At 38.1% G+C, this 23,166-nt stretch overlaps 1 protein-coding gene across 3 annotated transcripts in view; it reads right to left on the bottom strand.

Annotated features, from left to right (window-relative positions):
• Positions 1-10,253: 10,253 nt before the first annotated feature.
• The window catches only part of bach2b (BTB and CNC homology 1, basic leucine zipper transcription factor 2b), a 69,669-nt gene continuing 56,756 nt past the window's right edge, over positions 10,254-23,166 (bottom strand). For all 3 annotated transcript variants that reach the window (XM_057822849.1, XM_057822853.1, XM_057822850.1), the window contains exons 4-5: positions 15,761-15,967; positions 10,254-12,220 (exon numbers count right to left, since the gene is read on the bottom strand). In XM_057822849.1, the coding sequence (XP_057678832.1) occupies positions 11,735-12,220; positions 15,761-15,967 (693 nt within the window). In that variant the 3' untranslated portion in view covers positions 10,254-11,734. The remainder of the gene's footprint in view (positions 12,221-15,760; positions 15,968-23,166) is intronic.

Consider the following 23,166-nt stretch of genomic DNA (forward strand, 5'->3'; position numbering starts at 1 on the left):
AGGGCAGCGGCAGCCGCCACGGCCCAGGGAGGCGGACAGAGCCGGAGACAGACTAAGGGGACGGAGACGCAACCCCCCCACCCCCCAGCCCACCCCCGGGCCAGGAGGGATGCGCGGTATGACACCTGGGGGCACCTCCCCGTTATCCGGTACAAGGAGACGCAGCTCTGGCCGGGCAGTCCCGGGAGGGAACTATGGACGCCGTCCACCCCACCCCGGCCGGCCGGGGAAGGATTGAATTCGGTTATTGAAGATGAGACTGATTTAATTTTATTTTATTTTATTTTAATTCTGCAAGTGATGATGTCATGAGCAGCTGAATAAAGTCGGCAAACCACAAGGACCTCTCACATCGTCATTTCGGGGCTTAGCTAACTGTTTAGCTAGGACTAAACAACATCTTGGTGAGGACAGTGCAATGACGTATAATACATGTTTTTGGATAGTTTTTTTTTTTTTTTTTTTTTTTTTTTTTAATAATAAGGTGTTTTGAGGTATTTAAAGGGTTAATTCTGATTGACGCGGAAATCCGGGTTACATCGCAAGCGCAGGAACGGAACTCGTTTGTAAACCGGGACTAACTATATAACTGAAGTCATTACAATTTGACAATTGGACAATTTGAACATTCTGAAAAGTTCTTAGTGTTACTGTATGTCCTACCGTCGCTATGCAATCCTACGGCCTTGGCAAAAACAGTTGTATCTATAGATATTGTCCTGAGGCGCTGCTGGTGATCCATCGGGTATGGCAGCAAGCAGGAGGGGGTGGTGTCAGGCTTGTCCGACGGCACCTGGACAGTAGTTTCATTTCCCGTGTCACTTACACACACGTTAGTGTGGGACTACTTGCTACTAGACACATTCTAGTATATAAAGCTGTATATAAAGCTGTTGGTGTCAGAATCAGTGAATGTCAACTCATTGAAGGTCAGAGACGGGTAGAGTAGCCAAACATTTTACTCAAGTAAGAGGAGCGTTACTTCAAAATAAGGTAACTCAAGTAACAGTAGTCATCCAAAAAATTTACTCAAGTACAAGTAAAAAAAGTATTCGGTCAAAAGAATACTCAAGTGTTGAAACAGTACTTACAATGTCAGATTTTTTTTTTTACAATGGCATTTTTTATTTCTCAGCACAACATCTATATAAAGTGTTATTATCACACTTTACTATGTCCTATTACGTGACCATATTAGGGCAAAGAAATACACAAAAACTATTGAATTCCGACTAGAAAAATCTACAGAAATGAAACATCACCTGTCCAAAGAGCACGAGTGCCCTCTAGTGGAAAAAACATACTTCCTATAAAGAAATTAAACCAATCATAGCACCGGTTTTCCATAGTCCATCTGTGCCAAATAAAAATTGGGAGAGAGGTTGAAATCCAACTGCAAGTTTGTGTGTGGTCATGTGACTGTATTGTTTTGTCTGAAAGGAGTTGTGTGATTGTTGTTGTGACGTCTCATTGGTGAAACTGGTAGAACCGCTGTGGGCATCTCTGGGAACAATCTAATAGGTAGGATAAAGAGGAAAAATCTAGTAAATCTAGTGTACCCTACAGTAGCGGAGTAAGAGTAGCGTTTCTTTACAAATCTACTAAAGTAAAAGTAAAAAGTATCAGGATGTAAAACTCCTCTTAGTAGTACGTTTTGTGACGGAGTAAATGTAACAGGTTACTACCAGTGTTGTTAATAATGGTGTTAGAGTAGAACAGCGTTATTTGTTTCAGTAGTGAGTAATCTAATTATTTAGTTTTCCCGTTTTTGGAATGCCTTTCCCGTTACTGAGAATGTGAAGGGGTGCGTTACTACAATTTGGTTGAATGAAGAGCAAGTTGTCTGATTTTGTCACACATCAGCTGTCTGAAGGGAGCAGAGCGGGAAGGGGGAGGAGGGATAGGGGGTGGTGACGCCATTGCAAACGCGATGATGATTGGCTAAGTGGGCGAAACATCCCCTACTCACGCATGCAGTGAAAAACGCAACGAGACAGCGATAATGGCGATGGGCCAGGGAATTTCAAAGGTAGCGTTTTTACACAAATGTATGTTTTGAGGTATTTATTATTGCACTACAATTGTTTTAAAATATTTAATATTGTTACATTGGAATATGTAAGGATTTTTTTTTTTGATGCCGCGCGCTACCCACACTAGCGTTACGAACAACTGTTCGATCACGATCGACATATTGGGCACCCCTGCTGTATTTATTTGATCCAATTAAATACCAAATGTTCTAAAATAATGTTTATAGTGTTTTTATTCTTTAATCAGCTTCATAATGATATTGACGGGACATATTCCCCAGACACTGAGCCATGCCTTCAAGTAGGGGGCCGTCCCACACTCCAGTCGGTGGAAGTCGGTCACAGTTATTCTATTCTATTACATATTATTATTATGCAGCTACCACACATTACAAGATTGCTTGCACACGCTTCTTCCCTGGTTACACTCTGATCTGGTCTATCTCCCCTCTTCTTGTCCTTCCTATCATTACAAGGTATCCCCTCGGTAAGAGACAACACTTATTTCTTTATCTCTGTCCCACAAAAACATTATCTGTCTTACTGCTTTCTCGGACTGAAAACACAATATACATGACCACAATGGAGGTACACAAAACTCCCTTGTGGCACATTAAAACTGTTTTGGCCTTTAAAGACATTAAGATTTACCATAAACGACGCCTAAACAGCTGAACAGAACAGTTGGTTGAGGTTTACCCATGTTGACAATTACAGGCCTCTATAATCTTTTCAAGTAGGAGAACTTGCACAATTGGTGGTTGACTAAATACTTATTTGCCCCACTGTACATTATAACATTGTCTTTGGAAGACTTTAGGCTAAACCATGTAGTTTTTCTTTCTAATGTGGCTCGAATATACCTACCTAATAAATGCGAAATACTGATGTGATCTTAACCACAAACCGCAGTTTATTAAAATACTTTAAAACACAAAATAGGAGATCCATTAAAAAAACAAAAATAGCTCCTCAAAATAAGGCTGAACGATACTGGGGAAAAAAACTTTTGGGGGGTTTGCGATATAGATTTTAAAACTAGAAGAATTTTCACCTGATATCTTGTTTGGGAAGACTTTCGAATGACCACACTGTACCGGTAGTCCACGGGTTATGACGTACTTGACTTACGTGATTTCGACTTTAAAACACCGGAGTCTTGTCCACCATTTTGTCTCTAGTCGTTTTTTGTTTTTTTTAGTTGCGTAAACCACACCCTATTGTACTTCATAATATTGCTGTTTTGTGATGCATGCTTTTTTTTTTGGTGCAAGAAACAGAGCAAGTTGTCCTTCCTCAGGCAAGGGAGCATGTATACACTAAGAACGCATTTGCGCACACGAAGAAGAGTGCGACGCACACACGAGGAAGAGTGCGTTTGTTCCCATGAAGAAGTTGCAAAACTTAGTGAGAGAGAGGGGGGAAAGATTACGGCTTAGCTCGCTGTCTAGCTAGGATTTGGCTCACACGTCTTGGCGAAGACACTACAATGATGTTGATGATGCCCAATGATGTACATGTTTTTGGATAGTCATTTTGAGATTTAGGGTACTTAAAGGCCATCGTAGGAACGAAACTCGTTCGTTACCTGGCGACTACCTGTATTCATATACCTTTTAATCCAGGTTAAGGGGGTTCATCTGCGAATGATGAAGATTGCTGTCTAGAAATGGGATCCGGGGGGCCATGTTTTTGAGCACTTGCTACTTTTATGAAGCAAAAGTTTACGTGTTAAAAAAAAAAACATTAAAACAATCGCATGTCCTGTGACAGGACTATTGCGAATGTGCACATCGCAATGCCAATATTCAAACGATATGTTGTGAGGGCTTACCTCAAAACTTTGAAATTGTTTTTACATTGACATATAAGGCAGAAGCTGACTTTACTAAGATTTAAATTAAAACGTACATTAGAACCCAGATTCTATTCACATGGGCTCTCATTGATAAATTTACACGTCATGGACTACGGATAAGTGTGTGTGTGTGTTGGGGGGGGGTCAGTGCCTGTCTGCTCCACTTTGGGGCAGCAGTTTCAGTTGAGTGCATGCATGATTAGTTATGGTTAGAGTAGTGGTTCTTTCAGCAAAGGTTAAGACACACGGCCCTATTTTCATTGGGACTGTAGTATTTCATAGCACCTTTAAGCATTCTTAGATGACATTCTTTTTGACTCACCCTCCCTCCTCTTTCTCCTCGGCCCCCACATGTTGTCCACAGGAAATACAATTATTAACGATAGCACCACTATATTCATAGGTACTGTAGTTCTTTTCTTCTCTTCCGTCTCTCCTCTTCTATTTTCTTTTCTGTCCCCCCATAACCCATCCCTGCTCGCTGCTCTTGCCTAATAACTGAAACACAATCAATTTTTACGGCGGGAGTACTCCCATGTGATACATTAAAACTGTTCAGACCATATGGACACTCTGATTCCCATTTCTCGTGTCAAAGACGCTGAACAGGACAGGTTAAAAATATATAATGCTGGTAAACCATCGTTGTTTGACTATCCCAACATGTGTATGACGGAAGCATTCACCTGTCCTTTTACGCTAATATCTTCTGTTATAACATTAGTGACTTGGATTTGCTCCAAATGATTCATTTATGTACTCCTAATTTTTTTTCTGTGCGCCTTAATTTTTTAATTTGCGAGCACCTGTGCTCCTGATGAAAAAGCGTTGCCGGATTGTCTCCAAATCACAGGCTTTTATCCAATTTCTTTCAACTGCCAGCCCTCTATCTTATGAGAGGAGAAAGTGGTTTGCTCAGTGGAAGGTTGACTCACCCTTGGCATGAGGAAGTATAACAGAGCTAAAGGCAGCGTAGACTGCGCAGATAATATAAAACCATTCTGGTCATTTAATGCCATGAAAAAGGATGTGATGCAAGGATGCGATGATAAAAAGAAAATGTAGACATGAAAACAACAAAAAAGGAACGGTGTAAAGTGAGTTTCACTTTCCAGCAAAAGACAAAATTATTTGTAGTTAAATTGAACGGGAATTCACTTAGATATTAGCTTGCTAGCTTAGCTATATCGGTTTTGAATTTGAAAATTATTCCTTTATTGTTAAATTACAGGGTTCGGTGAATGCACATGTAGAACCCATGAGATTCGGTACGTTTAGCATATTTGTATATAAGGAGTACCAGGATTAGTGATTAGAGAGTAAAAATTAGGATGTCGACTCATTAATGCTCACAGGTGATTTGTCCTGATACTGGGTTGGGTACCCACAACACATGACTAAAATTGCTCGCACACTCACACACTGAGCACATAACCTTCCCTTATCCTTCAGGTTACTAGTTGTTTCCCTCTCCACATATTTCCTTAGCTAATGTAGTCATGAAGAGTTTGTAACGCCACTTACAAGGTAGCACATATCACGTATTTGTATAACTGTTCCCTTTTGTCCTTCTCTCTTGAAACTATTGTTGGCAGATTGGGCTATTTTTAAAGACTCGGAGTGGGAAAAAACGCAGCAAGCGGGTTGCTAAAATTGAGGCTATTATTGACAAAATGTGGCGTTTTTTGAAGGAAGCTTTTTGATTAGTTTTAACAGTTAAACTTCTATGTATTCACATTGAAGTCTGGCTACATTGCTTCCTTACAGCAGTATCTTCTTTGCTGTAATGCAGTGCTTTTCAACCTTTTCTGAGTCACGGCACGTTTTTACTTTGGAAAAACATCTCGCGGCACTCCACAGACAGAAAATGTTCCAAAATTACTTTCTATACAGTATATTTAATTATAAAATTATTTATCAATATTTATACTTTGTGTGAAACTTAAGCCTGTTTAGATGAACACAATGCCGATATCCTGGCAGGAATTGAAGAAAGACACACTTGAAGTTCTTCTTCAACAGCTCTCAGTCTCTCTCTGTTTATTTTTTATAGCAGTTAGGCTTGAAAAACTCAAACATATCAGACAGGGGGACTTTAGCAATGTCCTTAACCGCATCAGGGCCGAGCATCTCGCTGACGATGGCTTTGCAGGGAGGTAGTATTAATGTATTTGCCACAGTGCGGGACTTTTTGGATTTAGCAACACGTTCAGCAACAAGGTAACTGGCTTTTAGGGCTTTCTCATTTACATTCGTAGCTTTTCTCCAAAAAAGTTGTCTGTTTGTCTGTGTTTTCACAAAGGCGAACAAAGTAGTCCATCTACTTGTTTTTAAGCAACGCCTGTTTCGTTTGGAGCTTTTGTTTAAGCTTGCTTGGCACCATAGCTCTGTTGGATAGCTGCTCGTGTCGTGTTCAAGAACTGCTCGGATTTCTATCCATCAGACCCCTTGCTGTCCTCGACATTGTGTTAGAATAAAACACAGGAGAAGGATTGACGGTCAAAATGGAAAAGACACTTTCGTGTATATCGGCACTTGACGAGTCTAATCAAATGATGTACAGTAGACGTGCTGGGGTCAACATTGTCGCGGACAGCAAAGTGGCTGATTCCTAGAAATCCGAGCATTTTTTGCAATATCTCGTCATCTGCACATGACCGAAACCTTATACCTACTTGTTCCTTCCTGCTGCAATTCCACCCGACGGCGTAAAAAAAAATAAAAAATGCAATATTGGATAACTTCTCACGATATTGGATAACACTGCTCTAATGATATCTGGCATAGCGTAGAGCTATGAACTGCATATCATTTGTGATTTGGAGGTACAGTTCAACCCATAAAAATCTAAAAATGGCAGAAAAATGAAATGCGTTAGATGCACCGTGTTATTTAAAAAAAAAAAAAAATTGTGTTTGTTCTGGTGTATGTTCCTCGTGACAAGGGGATCTGCTTCTGCTTCTAATAGAAGTACTTCAGAAACAGACATTGATTTCTATTGACAAACATGCAGAGGTGGGTAGAGTAACCAAAAATTTTACTCAATAAGAGTAGCGTAACTTCAAATTAATATTATTCAAGTAAAAGATGTAATTCAAAAACAATGTCAATAACTGCTTACGATGTTTTTCTTTTTGAAACACGTTTTTTTTTCCGTCAGCACAACGTTATCTACATGAACTGTTATTATCATACTGTACAATAACCTATTACATAAGTACATTAAGACAAATAAATTACAAAAAAAAAAAAAAAAATCATTGAATTCTGGCGAGAGAGGAAAATTACAGAACGGAAGCATCATTCGTCCAAAGAGCATGAGTGCCCTCTAGTGGAGGAAATAGTTCCTAGTTTGAATAGTTGTAGTGAATTGTTCCTTCATAGTTCCTATTATGAAATCAAACGGATCATATCTCCAGTTTTCCGTGGTCAATCGGTGCCAATTAAAAACTGAGAGCGAGCTTAATACTCGCTTTCGAGTCATGTTGAGGGCAGTACTCCATGTCAAATACTTCATTTCTTACGGTGCTTTAAAGACGCCACGTGATTTTACTGGCCGGCGTGATCATAAAACGGCAAGCTTGAGTTTGATTGGTATAATGGAGGAATGTGATTATTGTTGCGACGTCTCATTAGTGAAACTGGTAGAGCTATTGTTGTCATCGCTGGCATAAAAAAAAAAAACAACAACTAAAATCTAATATGTAGAATAAAGAAGAAAAATGTAACGACTAGTGTAGCCCAAATTAGCCGAGTAAGAGTAGTGTTTCTTCTTCACAAAACTACTGATGTAAAACGTATGGCTTAGTAAAAATAGTCTTAGAAGAACAAGTTACTCAAGTAAATGTAACGTGTTACTACCCACCTCTGCAAACATGTATTTTCTGACATTCAACAATTAATTTATATTAGGTCAATTAATAATTATGGAAACAAAAATAATAGTTTTGAGAACTACATCTCGCACGATGCTTGTTGACGAAACACACACAATGTGTCCCCCTCTGCTGATATATATTTTCCTAGTTATAATAAAAAAATACACATAGAGTTGTTTAAGGGGAAATGTTATCTTGAATAGGGGGAGGTCATTTGGGCTGGTTTTTGTACAAATGGGCAGATTTTAGAGTATGATTGGGCTGGAGATTCTTTCCCATATTGCTACCCTGCTCTAAACACTTCTGTCCAGCTGCCTTTTCTGAATGAACAACACAACTTAAAAAAAAAAACGCAAAGGGAGTACATCAAACTCTGCTTAGACACACAAAACTGCTTAAGTTTTGTAAAGACACTGATATACCATTCTCCGTGTCTAAGCATCTGATCAAGACAAGTGAAAAAAAAGGGGGAAATGGCCACTTTAACTGTATGATTAAATGGTAAATACTGTAGTGTTACACTTGTATCGCGCCTTTTCACCTTTAAGGCCCTCAAAGCGCTTTACATACACTGTATCCTCACCTACCTACTGGTGATGCAGCACCAGGAGCAATGCGGGGTTCAGTATCTTGCTCAAGGATACTTAGACGAGTTCATCTGGGGGAATATCAAACCCACAACCTCTGGGTTGGGGAACAACTACACTGCCACTGAGCCATGCCATCCCCAAGCTTCATGTACAGTGGTATGAAAAAGTATCTGAACCTTTTGGAATTTCCCACATTTTTGCATAAAATCCCCATCAAATGTGATTTGATCTTTGTCAAAATCACACAGATGAGAAAAGAGTGTCTGCTTTAACTAAAACCACCCAAACATTTATAGGTTTTCATGTTTTAATGGGGATAGTATGAAAACAATGACAGAAGGGGGGAAAATAAGTAAGTGAACCATCACATTTAATCTTTTATGCCCAACCCCTTTTTTGGCAGCAATAATTTCAATCAGATGCTTTCTGTAGCTGCAGATCAGTCAGGCACATCGTTCAGGACAAATCTTGGCCCATTCTTCTCCACAAAATTGCTTTAGTTTAGTCAGATTCCTGGGATGTCTGACATGAATCACTGTCGTAAGGTCATGCCACAGCATCTCAATGGGGTTCAAGTCTGGACTTTGACCTGGCCACTCCAGAATGGGTATGTTGTTCTTCGGAAATCATTCTGAAGTTGATTTACTTCTGTGTTTTGGATCATTGTCTTGTTGCAGCATCCATCCTCTTTTTAGCTTCAACTGCCTGACAGTCGGCCTCAGGTTTTGCCTGTAAAATATCCTGATAAACTTTTGAATTCATTCTTCCATTAATGATTGCAAGTTGTCCAGGCCATGAGGTAGCAAAAACAGCCCCAAATCATGATGCTCCCCACACAATGCTTCACGGTGGGGATGAGGTGTTGATGTTATTGAGCTGTTCCATTTTTCCTCCACACATACTGTAACGTTGTGTGTTACTCCCAAACAATTCAGCTTTGGTTATCAGTCCACAAAATATTTTGCCAAAAACTTCTGTGGAGTGTCCAAGGGCCTTATTGCGAAAATTAAACGAGCAACAATGTTTTTTTTTTTTTTTTCAGACAGCAGTGGTTCCCTCCTTCGAGTCCTCCCATGAACACCGTTCTTGGCCATAGTTTTACATATAGTTGATGTGTGCACAGAGATATTGGACTGTGCCAGTGATTTCTGTAAGTCTTTAGTAGACCCTCTAGGGTTCTTTTTTACCTCTCTGCGTATTCTGCGCTGAACTTTTGGTGCTTTGGTGAACGGCCACTCCTTGGGAGAAAGTGCCAAACTGTCTCCATTCTCTGACTGTCGATTGATGAACATCCAGACTTTTAGAGATGGTTTTGTATCCTTTCACAGCTTTATACAAATCAACAATCCTTGATCCCAGGTCTTCAGAGAGCTCTTTTGAATGAGCCATTACGCACATCAGAAAATGCTTCTCATCAAGACAATTATTACCAGGCGTGTGTTTTATAGTGGGCAGGGCAGCTTTAAACCACTTATCGGGGATTGGGCACACACCTGTCTTAAATTGTTTGGTAAAAATTGGTTTCAATTTGTCTTTAAGTCTCCTTATGCAGAGGGTTCACTTACTCATCCCCCCTGTCATTTGTTTGCATACTATCTTCATTAAAATATGAAAACCTATAAATGTTTGGTGGTTTTAGTTAAAGCAGACAGTTTTTAGATCTGTTCGATTCTGACAAAGATCAGATCACTTTTGATTGTGATTTTATGCAGAAATGTGAGAAATTCCAAAAGGTTCAGATACTTTTTCATACCACTGTATGTGTATACGTGGAAATGGCAATTTGATGCATAAGTGCCAGTGTTGTTTTCGTCAACGACAACAATGAAAATATATATATATATATATATATATATATATATATATATATATTTTTTTAATTCAAATTATACTTTGGGGGGAAAAAAGGGAAAACATGTTTTATATGTATCTTTAAATCTGAATAAATACATTGAACACTTACCCAAAAAAATTTTTTTTATTAATGTAAATAAGGTCCTCCTCTCCTTCGCGAATTTTTTTATCGGGGGGAAGGGGGCGGTCCCCATTAACCGTGAAAAACAAGGGATCACTGTGCTGCTTTTCCTGCTGAGTGTGTATTATCACCATAAAGTTGTATACTACGTCTTGTAGACGCTTCCATATGTGCTCGTCTGTCTATGTTCATTCGAATTTGTTGGAAACCTTTATCTTTCAACTAAAACGGTGAATTTGAATTTTACAGACGAAAACATTTTGAGTAGTTGTCGACTACAACTACATGAAATTTGTATGAGATTTTGTTGACTAAAACAAGACGAAGACATTTTGAAATGACTAAAATATGACTAAGACTAATAAGTATTATTGTCCAAAAGACTAAGACAAAAATGAAAAGGCTGCCAAAAACAACACTGGCATATGCCAAGAAATGCTTTCATGGGAATAAGTTTTACAAATGGATTTCCTGGGAATTAAGAAGACCCAGCATATAGTCACTAAATGAGATGCAAAACCTATTCATTCAGGCAGTGATAAGAACTCTTCTATTGACGGTAAAAACAAATATCTGAAGCCACTCATACAGTAACCATGCGCTACACTATATTCTGTAGTTGTCCAATAAAGCATGAAGTCAAAATTTAAACAATGCATGGTATTGCTTGTTAGATAAATATACTGTATATCTGCCAGAACAATCTTTCCATTGAGAGATCAAGGCAAAAAAGGAATGTTATCAGTTTACAGCCTGTACAGAAATACAAATAAAAGACATTTTTGCATAAACACTTTCAGTCAAAAAACATTATACTGTATGCAAAATATGTATTGATGAAGCATGAACTAATGAACCAGGTTTAACATTCAGAGGATTTTCTTTCCCTGAGTTTGAGAATAGCTGTAGATTAAAAACTTCAATGACGGCCACCAACAATAGTAGCTACAGAGAGAGAGGTAGAGAAGAGTAATGGAACCAGAGTGGCAGGAAGAATGGGAACACGCCCTCAAAAAGGCAACAAGCCAATTATTCACTGCTAGAGAAGAGATAACTGTTTTTGTCCAATGAGGTTCCCTCTTGTGTTATGAGTGACACATAAACCCACCCTATCTCAAAGCTGCTTTAGTCATAGCACCATTATAAGGATTTAGCAAAAAGTTTCCACATTCGGTGGGAGAATACCTTGTGAAAAGGATTTTATGCAATTAAGACAACTTTAGTGTCAACCGTTTACAAAAACGAAATTTTGAAAAACAAATGTGTACAAATTTTTTTTTTTTTTTTTTTTTTTAGTAATCACTAAAAAAAAAATTTTTTTTTAGTAATCTCAACCAACCCAGAAGTGGGTTTGTCAAAAGAGTATCATTAAAGAAAAACATTAATAAACAAAAGTACTTTCACTTAGTACAGTCCTTCCGAGGCTGCTCATCAGTTGTACATTTATCGGTCATTTCCTGGCAGAAATCAACCGTTACTGTCTGGTGACCATATTTTTCGTCAGTCAGCCCTAAATCTGTGTACAGGCTGATGTATTGGCTGTCCATAGCTTTGTCTTCCTTGTTTCCCTCCGAGTCCACTTCCAAAGCACCAGTTGAACTAGGAATGTTTGTTGTTGGCGTTTCGGATTCCAAACGGGCAGTAAGATTGATGCTGGTGATGTTAAGTCTGTTAGAAGGCTTTAAATCGTAGGCGGCGTGATTGCTGGCAGTAGAATTGTTGGGTCGTAGGACTGGGCAGTAGTTGTGCAACGACTGAATCTGTTCAGGGCTCATCTGGACGTCACTGCACACCTCCTGTGATAGGCAGGAAAAGTTCTCCCATAGTTCTCCCATACAAGCCTTCAGTTGGTTCCTCTCCGTAAGCAGCTTCTCCTTTTCACACACCTGTAGTTGCAAAAAATGCACACACATACTTGACGTTAACGTACGTAAACAAGAAGATACGATTTTTGTTTTCCCTGTAATATAACAATGCATTCTTTTTCCAAGGAGAATCCTGCCGACAACTCCAATTATAGAGAAAAAAAGCCAGCCTTTTTATTCTTTCAAACAAAAGAAGGTGCAAATTTTAAAACAAGAATAAGAAATATGACTGGGCACAACGTACAACACATAAAACTTGATCGGAGGTAATTGGAATTGTCGCTTTGGCGGGCTATTTGCACTCAAATACAAAATACTCCCACACTGCTTTGCTTTTGGGACCAATTTCATTTACGACTATTATGTCTTAAAGCAATACAGGTAGTCCATGGGTTATGATCGAGTTCCGTTCCTACACTGGCGACGTAACCCGAATTTCCGCGTAAGTCGGAAATAACCCTTTAAGTACTCCTACAAAATAACTATCCGAAAAGTCCAAAAGTATTTTATTTTATTTAATGATGGAGGATACACTGCCCTCTGGTGGCATCGTTGGGTCTGGCTGGACTGTTGCATTGTATGGCTATTACATGGATAAAGGACAGCCGTGCTCTGGTTTGGCCCACATAAGGAAGTTGTTTCTGCTAATATACTGTATGTCTGTGTATGCATTTGTAATTAAACTTAGAGCTACAGTTTGTGGAGTTATGTGTGAGCGATTTAAATACGTTTAGCATTCATAGCATTTAAGCTAGCGGACTTTTGTTAGGCAAATTAGGCTAATTTAATGTACTAAATTTACATATTGTTCAGCCTAGTTGGATGTTTGAACACCAGTTGTTTTGTTTCATATGTTTAATTGTTAAAATGTGTGTCGTTTTGAGTGTACATATGTGTGTTACAGCTTTACAAAAGTGTCAAAAGTGAAGGAAGTAAAACGCTTCAAAACCACAATTGCCTTTTTTGCTGTCTGTCAAGCTGAACAACTTCACGTTAAGTGAGGACACAACACGTCAATTTAATAAAGTAAAAAAATAAGATACTCTGAGGTACAATAAGGTACTGTTTACGCGAGTAAAGAAAAAAAAAAAGAAAACGACTGAAGACAAAATGGCGGACGAGATGCCGGTGTCGTAAAGTCAAAATCACGTAAGTCGAGTACGAAGTAATCCGGGGACTATCTGTACTTAACTCATTTGCTCTCAAAAATGTATAAATATGTTCTATTTTTAATTGTTTCAGTGTCCCAAAAATGTATTTATACGTCTTTTGCGTTTTTTTTTTTTTGTTTGTTTGACAAGAGGCATCTATAGGTTCCTGTGTATCTAAGATACAATGCACAAAGCTCAAAACTCATTTTAAAGCGATAAAACTGGCCACTGGAGGTCAGTACTGCATTTGGTAAGAACTCATCTCGGGCCAAGAAAGGAATTGGAGAAAAATAGTCAGGAAACGGAAGTTGGAGGGATCTTGTGAAGACATGTGAGAAAAATGTGGAGAGTGATCAGGGAAAAAAGGCAAACGACACTGGAGGAGTGTTTTGAAAAGAAAACGAAACCATCGTCAAAGAAGGATTCAAAAAAATCTATCTTGATGAGACAGACGGTGACGTCCACAACAGCGTCAGGTTCCACACACGTTCTGCGGAGCTCATGTTGCGTTACTCCTTAGCCCGAGGTTGAAACCAATGATGAAGATGATGAAAAAAGTGAGACCAATCTTTATCCGGACTCACCAGATTAGCCACGGGACCAGCAAATAAATTGTTACTTTGCTATCAAAAACTCTATTTGTCTTGTTGTTTATCTTATTTTGTAAAAGGAAAACATTATTCAGATGTTTGGGATGTAACTAATGCAAAAAATAGCTGTGTATAAGTCAAAGTTATGTTTGAAATGTATGCTTTCACAAAAAGCTCAATTTCTCCGTTTTTTCATCAGAAATTGGAAAATTGCTCAAACTAAGCTATTTTCTAATGCTGATTTCTAAAGAATGGAAAAAGATATGAACTAACTTTTTTTCTGCTGAATGAAGAGAGTGTAATCTTTCTTTTGGTGGGTTCCATGTTTATATAGCAATAGAACAGAATTTTCTGTGGGCCTTGCAAAATCAGTCAAAATCCAGTAAAATGGCCGGGAGCGAAGGGCCTTGCTCCGGTGAAAACGGCTTGGAGTGAATGAGTTAATAACTTTGTTTTCTGTGATTTTGGCGACACCTGTGGACAAAAGTGTGTTGCCAAACGGAAGACTTCATTTCCCATGAGGACCTGCGCAAGTGTCGTACAGTGCTGATCCACTGGTCGCCCTGAACTACATTTGTGTTTCCAGCAGTGGTGGACGAAATACTCACTTTTTATTTACTTCAGTAAAAGTATAGATGCAGGGGCAAAAAATGACTCAAGTAAGAGTATGAAAGTACTTGCTTAGAATTAACTTTACAAGTAAAAAGTAAAAGTATTTTCTCCCGATGCAAAAATGTGATGTACTGTATGAAGAACCAGAAAATTCACTGACCACTCAACATTATTTAAAACTGTGCAGAATGGAAAATAACAATCAATCAAATTGACTGCACTGTAGACAGAAGCTTAACAAGCAAAAATTTAGATTAATGGTGGATTGCAATCAGTTATCAATACCTTAGCATGAATTGGGAGTGAATTTACACTCCTGTTCCTTCCTGCTCCAATAGGAAAAACTCCAATTCAATCTCATTCTCGGGGTTGAGTCAAAAAGTAAATCCCATCCTATCCCACTTTTGGAGAATGACTCCCAATTCCATCCCACTCGCAGTCCAAATTACTACCACTCCCTCTTTAATTTTAATTTTTTTTAAACACCTTTAACTTGGTCATTAGGGAAGTCAGTGGATTGTTTTGGTTTTTTTTAAATTACTATGTTCATTGCAGTTTAAAATCAAAGTGAGACCACTTGTCCCTGAGTCATTACCACTAGAAGCACGCAATTTTTACTTGCCACTTATTTTGTAGTGGCACTGTAGCGTTTCACTCTCAAGAAGGTGCAATCAATAAGCCCCACGCAACTATACCGTAACTGAGCACTCGAGGCAGCAACATGAGTACAAGCAAGATTAGGCAGGTTAACAAGATATTGATCAATAAAACCCACCACACTCTTGTACAGTAGGTGGCTGTAGGCACCTGATAGTTGCTTGCAATCTGCCATTAAGCTTTTGAGCATGTTAAGCTTCTGTGTAGTGCAGTGCATTTTTATTGCTTGATTTTTCCATTCCTCACAGTTTTAAATAAAACTGAGTAGTCAATTAATTTTCTGGTTCTTTCTTTGGATACTGACACAGTTGTTTGAAGAGCAACATGGAAAGGTGACATATCGCTTGCAATGTGTTGAGGACTAATGGGCTGTATAAAGAAATGTGATTTAAATTAACAGTAAAAATGATAGTTGACACTATTGGAGGAGCTAAAAAGCTGCACGTAAAAACAGGGCATTGTACAGCTACTACTTTGCATTCATTCAATATCAGTGACAAAAAGTGTCATGACGCAAAAACGGAAGTGTTGGCAGCAATGGATGGACTCACCAGTTTTCGTATCTCACATTCAAGATTCAGGATACAGTCGAGCTTTCGCTTGCGGCAGCGTTGTGCAGCGATGCGATTCTTACTCCTTCTTCTCACGTCATGGATGAACTCAAGCTGTTCTGAGGTCAGTTTGTGCATTTTCACCAACGTTTGGAAGTCATTCCGTGGAAGATTTGTGATTTGATCAACAGGAAAAGGGAGTTTCACCTGCAAAATCACAGACATGTTGGGTATCAAGGCATAGGAAATTTTTAATGAAAAGTGTGGGACAACAAGTACTAAACAAAACTACAAACTACAAGACTAAACATGTTAACTTAATTCCCCATTTAAAATATCATAAATAGAAATGATTTTTTTTTCAGCTCAATATTCAGCTTTTCATCAAATTTTAATAATTTATCTAGAAATCATGGAGTAATGACAACTTTGGGTAACTTGTGATATAACATATATTTGGAGGTAAATTGTCAATTAGGCTACGTTCATACTACAGGTCTTAATGCACGAATCCGATTTTTTCGCGTTTTTCCGACTCGAGTCAGGCGTTAACTTGACGGTCTGAACGTGAGAAGTCGCATAGAACTGGACCATTTCAAATCCGATCTGGGTCACTTTCGTAAGTGGTTTAAATCCGATCTGGGCCACATTTTTCCAGACTGTCGCGGCGGTCTGTACTGTCCACTCTCCCAAATCGGATTTCATGCAGCAATTACGTCATCAAATAGCGAGAGAGACGCTTACCGTAGCGGTGCCGCTGTGCGTTATTAGCGCCTAGCTTGCAGTGAACATGGCTTTTGGGGAAGGGCTGAGCTTGACAACAGTCATAAAAAAATAAAAATGGGTTGAGGATAAGCCTGAGAATGCTCAGTTTTCTCTCTGCTCCAAGTGAGCAATATTTCAACATCGCCTACACGGCCGAGGTCGGGGCAAACTACCCGTATGTGTGTGTGACGTGCACGGACCGTGCGTGCATGCTATCGATCCATATAAACTTTGAATATAAGCCTAAACGGGGATTATTTATGTCTGTTATTTGTGTCCTCCTTTTGAAAAGCAAAATATGATATCCCTGGAATGACGGATGACGTGTCATTTGTTTTGATGCTTCTGCGCATGTGGGTCGTCTTGCTCAGCGCGTGTCTGACCGCGAATTAGTGCGCATGCGTAATACTTGAACGGTCTCAATGGATAAAGGCAGTCTGAACGGGCACGCCAAAAAAACGGATATGACAAAAAATCGGATTCGTGCATTAAGACCTGTAGTATGAACGTAGCCTTAGTGACAGATATGAATTAAATTGTTTTTAGACTGAAAGAAAGATTCACACCCACAATAACTTTATCCCGAAAACATAGCCAACACTGTTGATTGCATAGGTCATCGATGATTTTCATGTTGCTTTTTATTGGCATGCTAAATCAGCCCAATTGACTCTCGCTAGCTTAGCCACTCCGGAGCCCTAAAACTAACAAATAAGTAACAAACTACACGGAATTTGTTGAAATCAACTCCACCGACTAATTAAACGCTCACTAACGCAAAGATTAAGCTTGATGTAAAAAATTCTGAACTTCCCCTTTAAGTACCCCCAAATAACTATCCAAAAAGTCCAAAAGTATTGTATTTTTTTTTGATGATGGAGGATACACTGCCCTCTGGTGGCCGTGTTGGGTCTGGCTGGACTGTCGACTAACTGAGGAGCAGACTGATAAAGGAAAGCTGCGCTCTGGTTTGGCCCACATAAGGCTGTAGGTTGTTTCAGCTAAAATATGTTTGTGTTGGCATTTGTAATTAAGTTTAGAACTACAGTTTGTGAAGTTACATTTGAGCGATTTGCTATGAGAATTTTAAATACGTTAGCATTCATAGCACTTAAGATAGCAGACTTGTGCCTCGGCAAATTAGGCTTATTTAATCTACTAAATTTACATATTGATCAGACTAGATGGACGTTTGAACACTAATTGTTTCGTTTCAAGTGTTTTATTGTTAAAATGTGTGTCGTTTTGATCATAAGTGTACATATGTGTGTTACAGCTTTTATAAATTGTCAAAAGTGAAGGAAGTAAAAAGCTTCAAAAAGTGCAATTGCCTTGTTTGATGTCTGTAAAGCTGAACAAGTTCACATTTAGTGAGGACAGAACATGTTATACTAATAAAGTAAAGTATGACGTACCCGACATATATGATTTCGACTTTACAACGCCGGACTCCCATCCGCTATTTTATCTCCCGTGTTTTTTTTGGGTTTTTTTGTCTGTTTGTGTGTTTTTTGTCGTGTAAGCAGTACCTTATTGTACCTCAGCGTCTCTTTTTTTTTTTCTCTTTATTTTATTAATATGAATGTTCTGCCCTTTGGCGAAATGTGTATTTGCTTAAAATGTTGACTTTTGTTTTGAGATGCATGCTTTTATTTTGGCACAGGAAGCGTAAAGCTGGTAGTATGCATGGAAGTTAGTGCGCATGTACAGATGAAGAAGAATGTGTTTGCGCACAAGATGAAGAGTGCATGCGCACACACGACGAAGAGTGCATTTGCGCCCATGAAAGAGTCGCTCAGCCGAGTGAAAGAGAGAGGGGAAAGATTACAGTTTAGCTCGTTGTCTAGCTGGGATTTAGCTGTAACGTCTTGGCGAGGACAGTAAAATGACGTATAATACATGTTTTTGGATAGTTATTTTGAGATTCAGGGATTATTTTGGGGTACCTAAAGGGTTCATTCCGACTTACGCGGGTTATATCGTCAGCGTAGGAACGGACCTTGTTCGTGACCCAGGCACTACCTGAATTACTAACACTTTTTGTAGTTTATTTATTTTATACTTTCATATCAGGAAATGTTTATTTTGCTCTAGCCCTAGGCTGAAGTCATTGAAACACTGAGTGAGTATTTATTTTTGCACTATTTCAAGAGATGTTTTTTCAGTTTTGGAACGATTTGCACTTTTAATTTAATTTTAACCAATATAAAAATATTTCTCATGTGGGAGTATATGCTCACTATTAATGGTTAACTGTGGTTAATTGAAAATTGAAAATGGTAGTATCTTATTTTTACAAAATGGTTCCCAAGGTTGCCAGCAGGTGAGTGCTACCTGACTTTAACTGTTACCTCAGTGCATCCTTACAAAAAGGTGTGCTGTCTATTTTTGCACATAAACACACAGTTAATTAAAGAATGTGAGAACAATAAAAACACAATTCACAATTTTGATATTTTCTTCTGTTTATTTTGTACTTTAATCAGAGCTGCTTTTTAGTTTTAGCCAAAAGAACAAATTAACTTTCAAATGCTCCGGTAAAAAAAAGCCTATTTGTACCAAAACGTGACCCCTGTACCGAGGTATGTACCGAACTATGACTTGTGTGTACCGTTACAACCCTAATAGTCACACATAATCATGAGACACACACAGCAGATATATTTGAAGCACCAAAAAAAAAAAAAAAAAAGGTGTGAAGAACCTTAGTCCTCTTGTGATGACGTCATGAAAACATGGTGAGAAGCAGCAAAACTACTGCTACTACTACTCACCACCAACATGTCCGCAATTTGGAAGTATTTTGAGGAATCAAAGAAATAAACGGTATAAAATGTTAAATGAAGGAAAATAAAATAAATTTGCTCTATTGCTGATACACGCTCATTCTGAAGTTGCTTTGCATTGATGTCCTGCGCCACATCAAGTACAGTGCCATTGAGCCCATGCATGAGTAGCTTGGGAGTTTAATCAAGCGAAGAGTATCCAATTAAGTAGTATTAAAATGCATATATGTGCAGTTGCTGTGGTTTAGTACAATAATCTTATGGCACGACCTATTCCTCTTTTTGTCACTTTTCCCCAGCGACTTCAACACCCTCTATGCCAATCGCCGTTTAATCCGGCCGGGAGCAACTTTGCTTGGCTACGTCGCCGCTAGAACCCGGCCCACTCAGCTGACTCTCGATCGATTATGCTTGTTGCACAAGACAAGTGCGAGTCTTAATTTAACGAGTAGGAGATATTGTAATTGCCTTGGAAAGAGCTGTACTAGTTTCGACGAGAACAGAATAGTTTTTTGTAGGGCTGTCACATTTATCGCGTTAACAGGCGGTAATTAATTTATTTAATTAATCACGTTAAAATATTTAACGCAACTGACGCGTGCGCGGCACGACCCACTCACGCATTGTCGCATTCAACCAATAATTGCGCCGTTATACCTATATACAGGGCTAAAAGGCAGCGTCATTTGAGTGGAGTGGATTCCAGCAGTCTTTGTAGCCGTGCTTTTAATTCTCCAAAGCCTTAAAATCCCTCCCACAACATTTAGAAGTATTGTGGGAAGCAACGTGGGGAAGAAAGGTAGTAGTTGATCTTTTACCAAACACCCTATGTTAGAAGATATATGAATTGGTGCCACCACGCACAGTCATGGTTGCACTTCCCATCATGCATTTGGGCAGAACAGTTAAATTGCTACAGTATCATTTACTGAAAGCTCAGCAAATACATTAGATGGCAATATTTAGTCACAATATACAAAGTCACATTTATCCTTTAAGAATTAGAAGTCTTTCTATCCGTGGATCCCTCTCACAGAAAGAATGTTAATCATGTAAATGCCATCTTGGGGCTTTATTGTCATAATAAACAAATACAGTACTTATGTACTGTATGTTGAATGTATATATTCGTCTTGTCTTATCTTTCCATTCCAACAATAATTTACAGAAAAATATGGCATATTTTAGAGATGTTTTGAATTGTGATTAATTACGATTAATTAATTTTGAAGCTGTGATTAACGATTAAAAATTTTAATCGTTTGACAGCCCTAGTATATATCCGTCTTGTGTCTTATCGTTCCATTCCAACAATAATTTACAGAAAAATATGGCATATTTTAGAGATGGTTTGAATTGCGATTAATTACGATTAATTAAATTTTAAGCTGTGATTAACTCGATTAAAAATTTTAATCGTTTGACAGCCCTAGTTTTTTGTTGTTGTGAACTACAGTCCCACACAAATGTACTTTGAGATCTCATTTAGTTTAGCAATTGGAGGCATGAGACCCATTTTTTGAGTGTCCCAAACTTGGCGTGACGTGCGTCTACATCTACCGCAGCGTTGTTTTCATCAACAATGACGATAATGAAAACATTTCATTGACGAACATTTTTTTTTTCATGACGATGGCGAGCTAAAAACGTGGCTTGGGAGACTAGAACACAACAAAACAAATGCCAGTTTTCATCTTACGAGACGAAAATGTGACACAGTGTCTGTCATACAGTATGTTCATAATAGGTGACATTTTCATATTGTATGTGGAGTACGTCAGCTGGCATCGTAGCAGTGTTTGGGTCATGTCATTCATGTGAGATGTGCTGCGCTATGGGGCTCCGTTTGTAAAGCAGCACATGCCAAAAATTACGACAACATTTTCTCACATTTAGAGCTGCGCAATGTTAAAAATGTGGTGTGAAATGTTTGCAGTCACTTTTTTTTTTGCACATTTACAATATTGTTTAGCAACTTATTTATTTTTAAATAATAAGTATTGGACTTGAATGTTTAAATCCAGAACTAAATATTTATTTAAATCTTAAAATGTAAATCTTAAATTTATATTCCATATATATATATATATATATATATATATATATATATATATATATATATATATATATATATATATATATATATATATATATATATATATTTAAAATTTATATCCTAAATATTTATATTTGAAATTTATATCCGAAATATATATCCTAAATCTGAATTTTATATTAAATCGTAAATGTATATGTTATATCTAAATACTATATTTCAATCTTAAATCTGGAAACAGTTGAAACTAAATATTTAGCGTAATATGCAAATTCACATGACTGGTGACCGGAAGTAACAAAATAAAAGCTGGAGCAGCTCAAGACTGTTTGCGTTGCTTGAAAATGAATAAAACCTACTCAACGGTGGCAGTCGGCTCTTGGACATGATTTATTGTGATAATACCAATATCTAGGTAAAATACACATTTAGGAGAAACCATTTAAAGAGTATTTTGTGCTTTTAGTGTCACTTTTACGCACAAGCCCTGTAAAGTTATTTAGAATAGCCACGAGGGGTCTCTGTTGGACTGGACTGGAGAGCAAGGTTGCCTTTTCTAATTTCAACTGCAAAAATCCCGCGTTTCTCACCTCTCAATACCTTTGTATTGCAGTCAGAAGCTTTTATTTTGTTAATTCCGGTCTCCAGTCATGAATTTGCATATTACGCTAAATATTTAGTTTCAACTGTTTCCAGATTTAAGATTTAAATATAGTATTTAGATATAACAAATACATTTAGGATTTAATATCAGATTTAGCATATATATTTCGGATATAAATTTCATATATATATTTAGGATATAAATTTTAAATATATATATAGAATATAAATTTAAGATTTATATTTAAGAATTAAATAAATATTTAGTTCTGGATTTAAACATTCAAGTCCAATACTTATTATTTAAAAATAAATATTTAAGTTGCTAAATAATGTTGTTAAATGTGCAAAAAAAAGTGACTGCAAACATTTCACACCACATTTTTAACACTGTGAGGCACTAAATGTGAGAAAATGTTGTCGTAATTTTCGGCATATGCTAATGTACTAACCAGAGTTGTTTAGTTTAGGATGTGTCTAAAGCTAGGTCTGTGGAATGATCATCAGACGTTAAATGTAACTCCTAATGTAATGCTATCCTAATGCATTTGCGTTAGCATTAGCTTCAGAATGGCGAGCGTCCTTTTGGCCGATGCTTAATGGCACGGGGAGGACGTTAACGATGAGAGATCGGTAGTCTGTCGAGTTGAGTGCGGCCACATGGTAGGGTGTGAGGATAACGTTCCTTTGTGTTCGTCCATGACCAAACGTAGGTAGGTATTCCTTTCTTGATAGAATGTTTGTGGTGTTTACTTGCTGCATTCAAGGCCATTTGTAATGTTGCGCACACGCGCAGAACCGCAAAGTTGCGATTTCTGATAGGGTGCAAAATCTGACAGAACACCTGGAGTGCACCCTCCCATTGGGTTTCAGAATCGGCAGCTTTCAAATTCAAGCTCTCCAGCCACCGGGGTTGTAGAACCAATGCCAAGGCAAAGGGCATGAATCGGTAAATAATGAAATGAATTGCATGTATGTGTATTTTTCAGCCTTTCGGTTTTTGAAATTTTGATTTTGGTATATCCCTACCAGTGTTGTTAATAACGGCGTTACAATATAACGGCGTTACTAACGGCGTTATTTTTTTCAGTAGTGGGTAATCTAATTAATTACTTTTCTCATCTTGGCAACGCCGTTACCGTTACTGAGGACGGAAAGGCATGCGTTACTATGAGTTGCTATATTGGTCGAAAAGT

Source organism: Corythoichthys intestinalis, chromosome 19 (genome assembly GCF_030265065.1).
Source record: "Corythoichthys intestinalis isolate RoL2023-P3 chromosome 19, ASM3026506v1, whole genome shotgun sequence".
Classification (NCBI taxonomy): Eukaryota; Metazoa; Chordata; class Actinopteri; order Syngnathiformes; family Syngnathidae; genus Corythoichthys; species Corythoichthys intestinalis.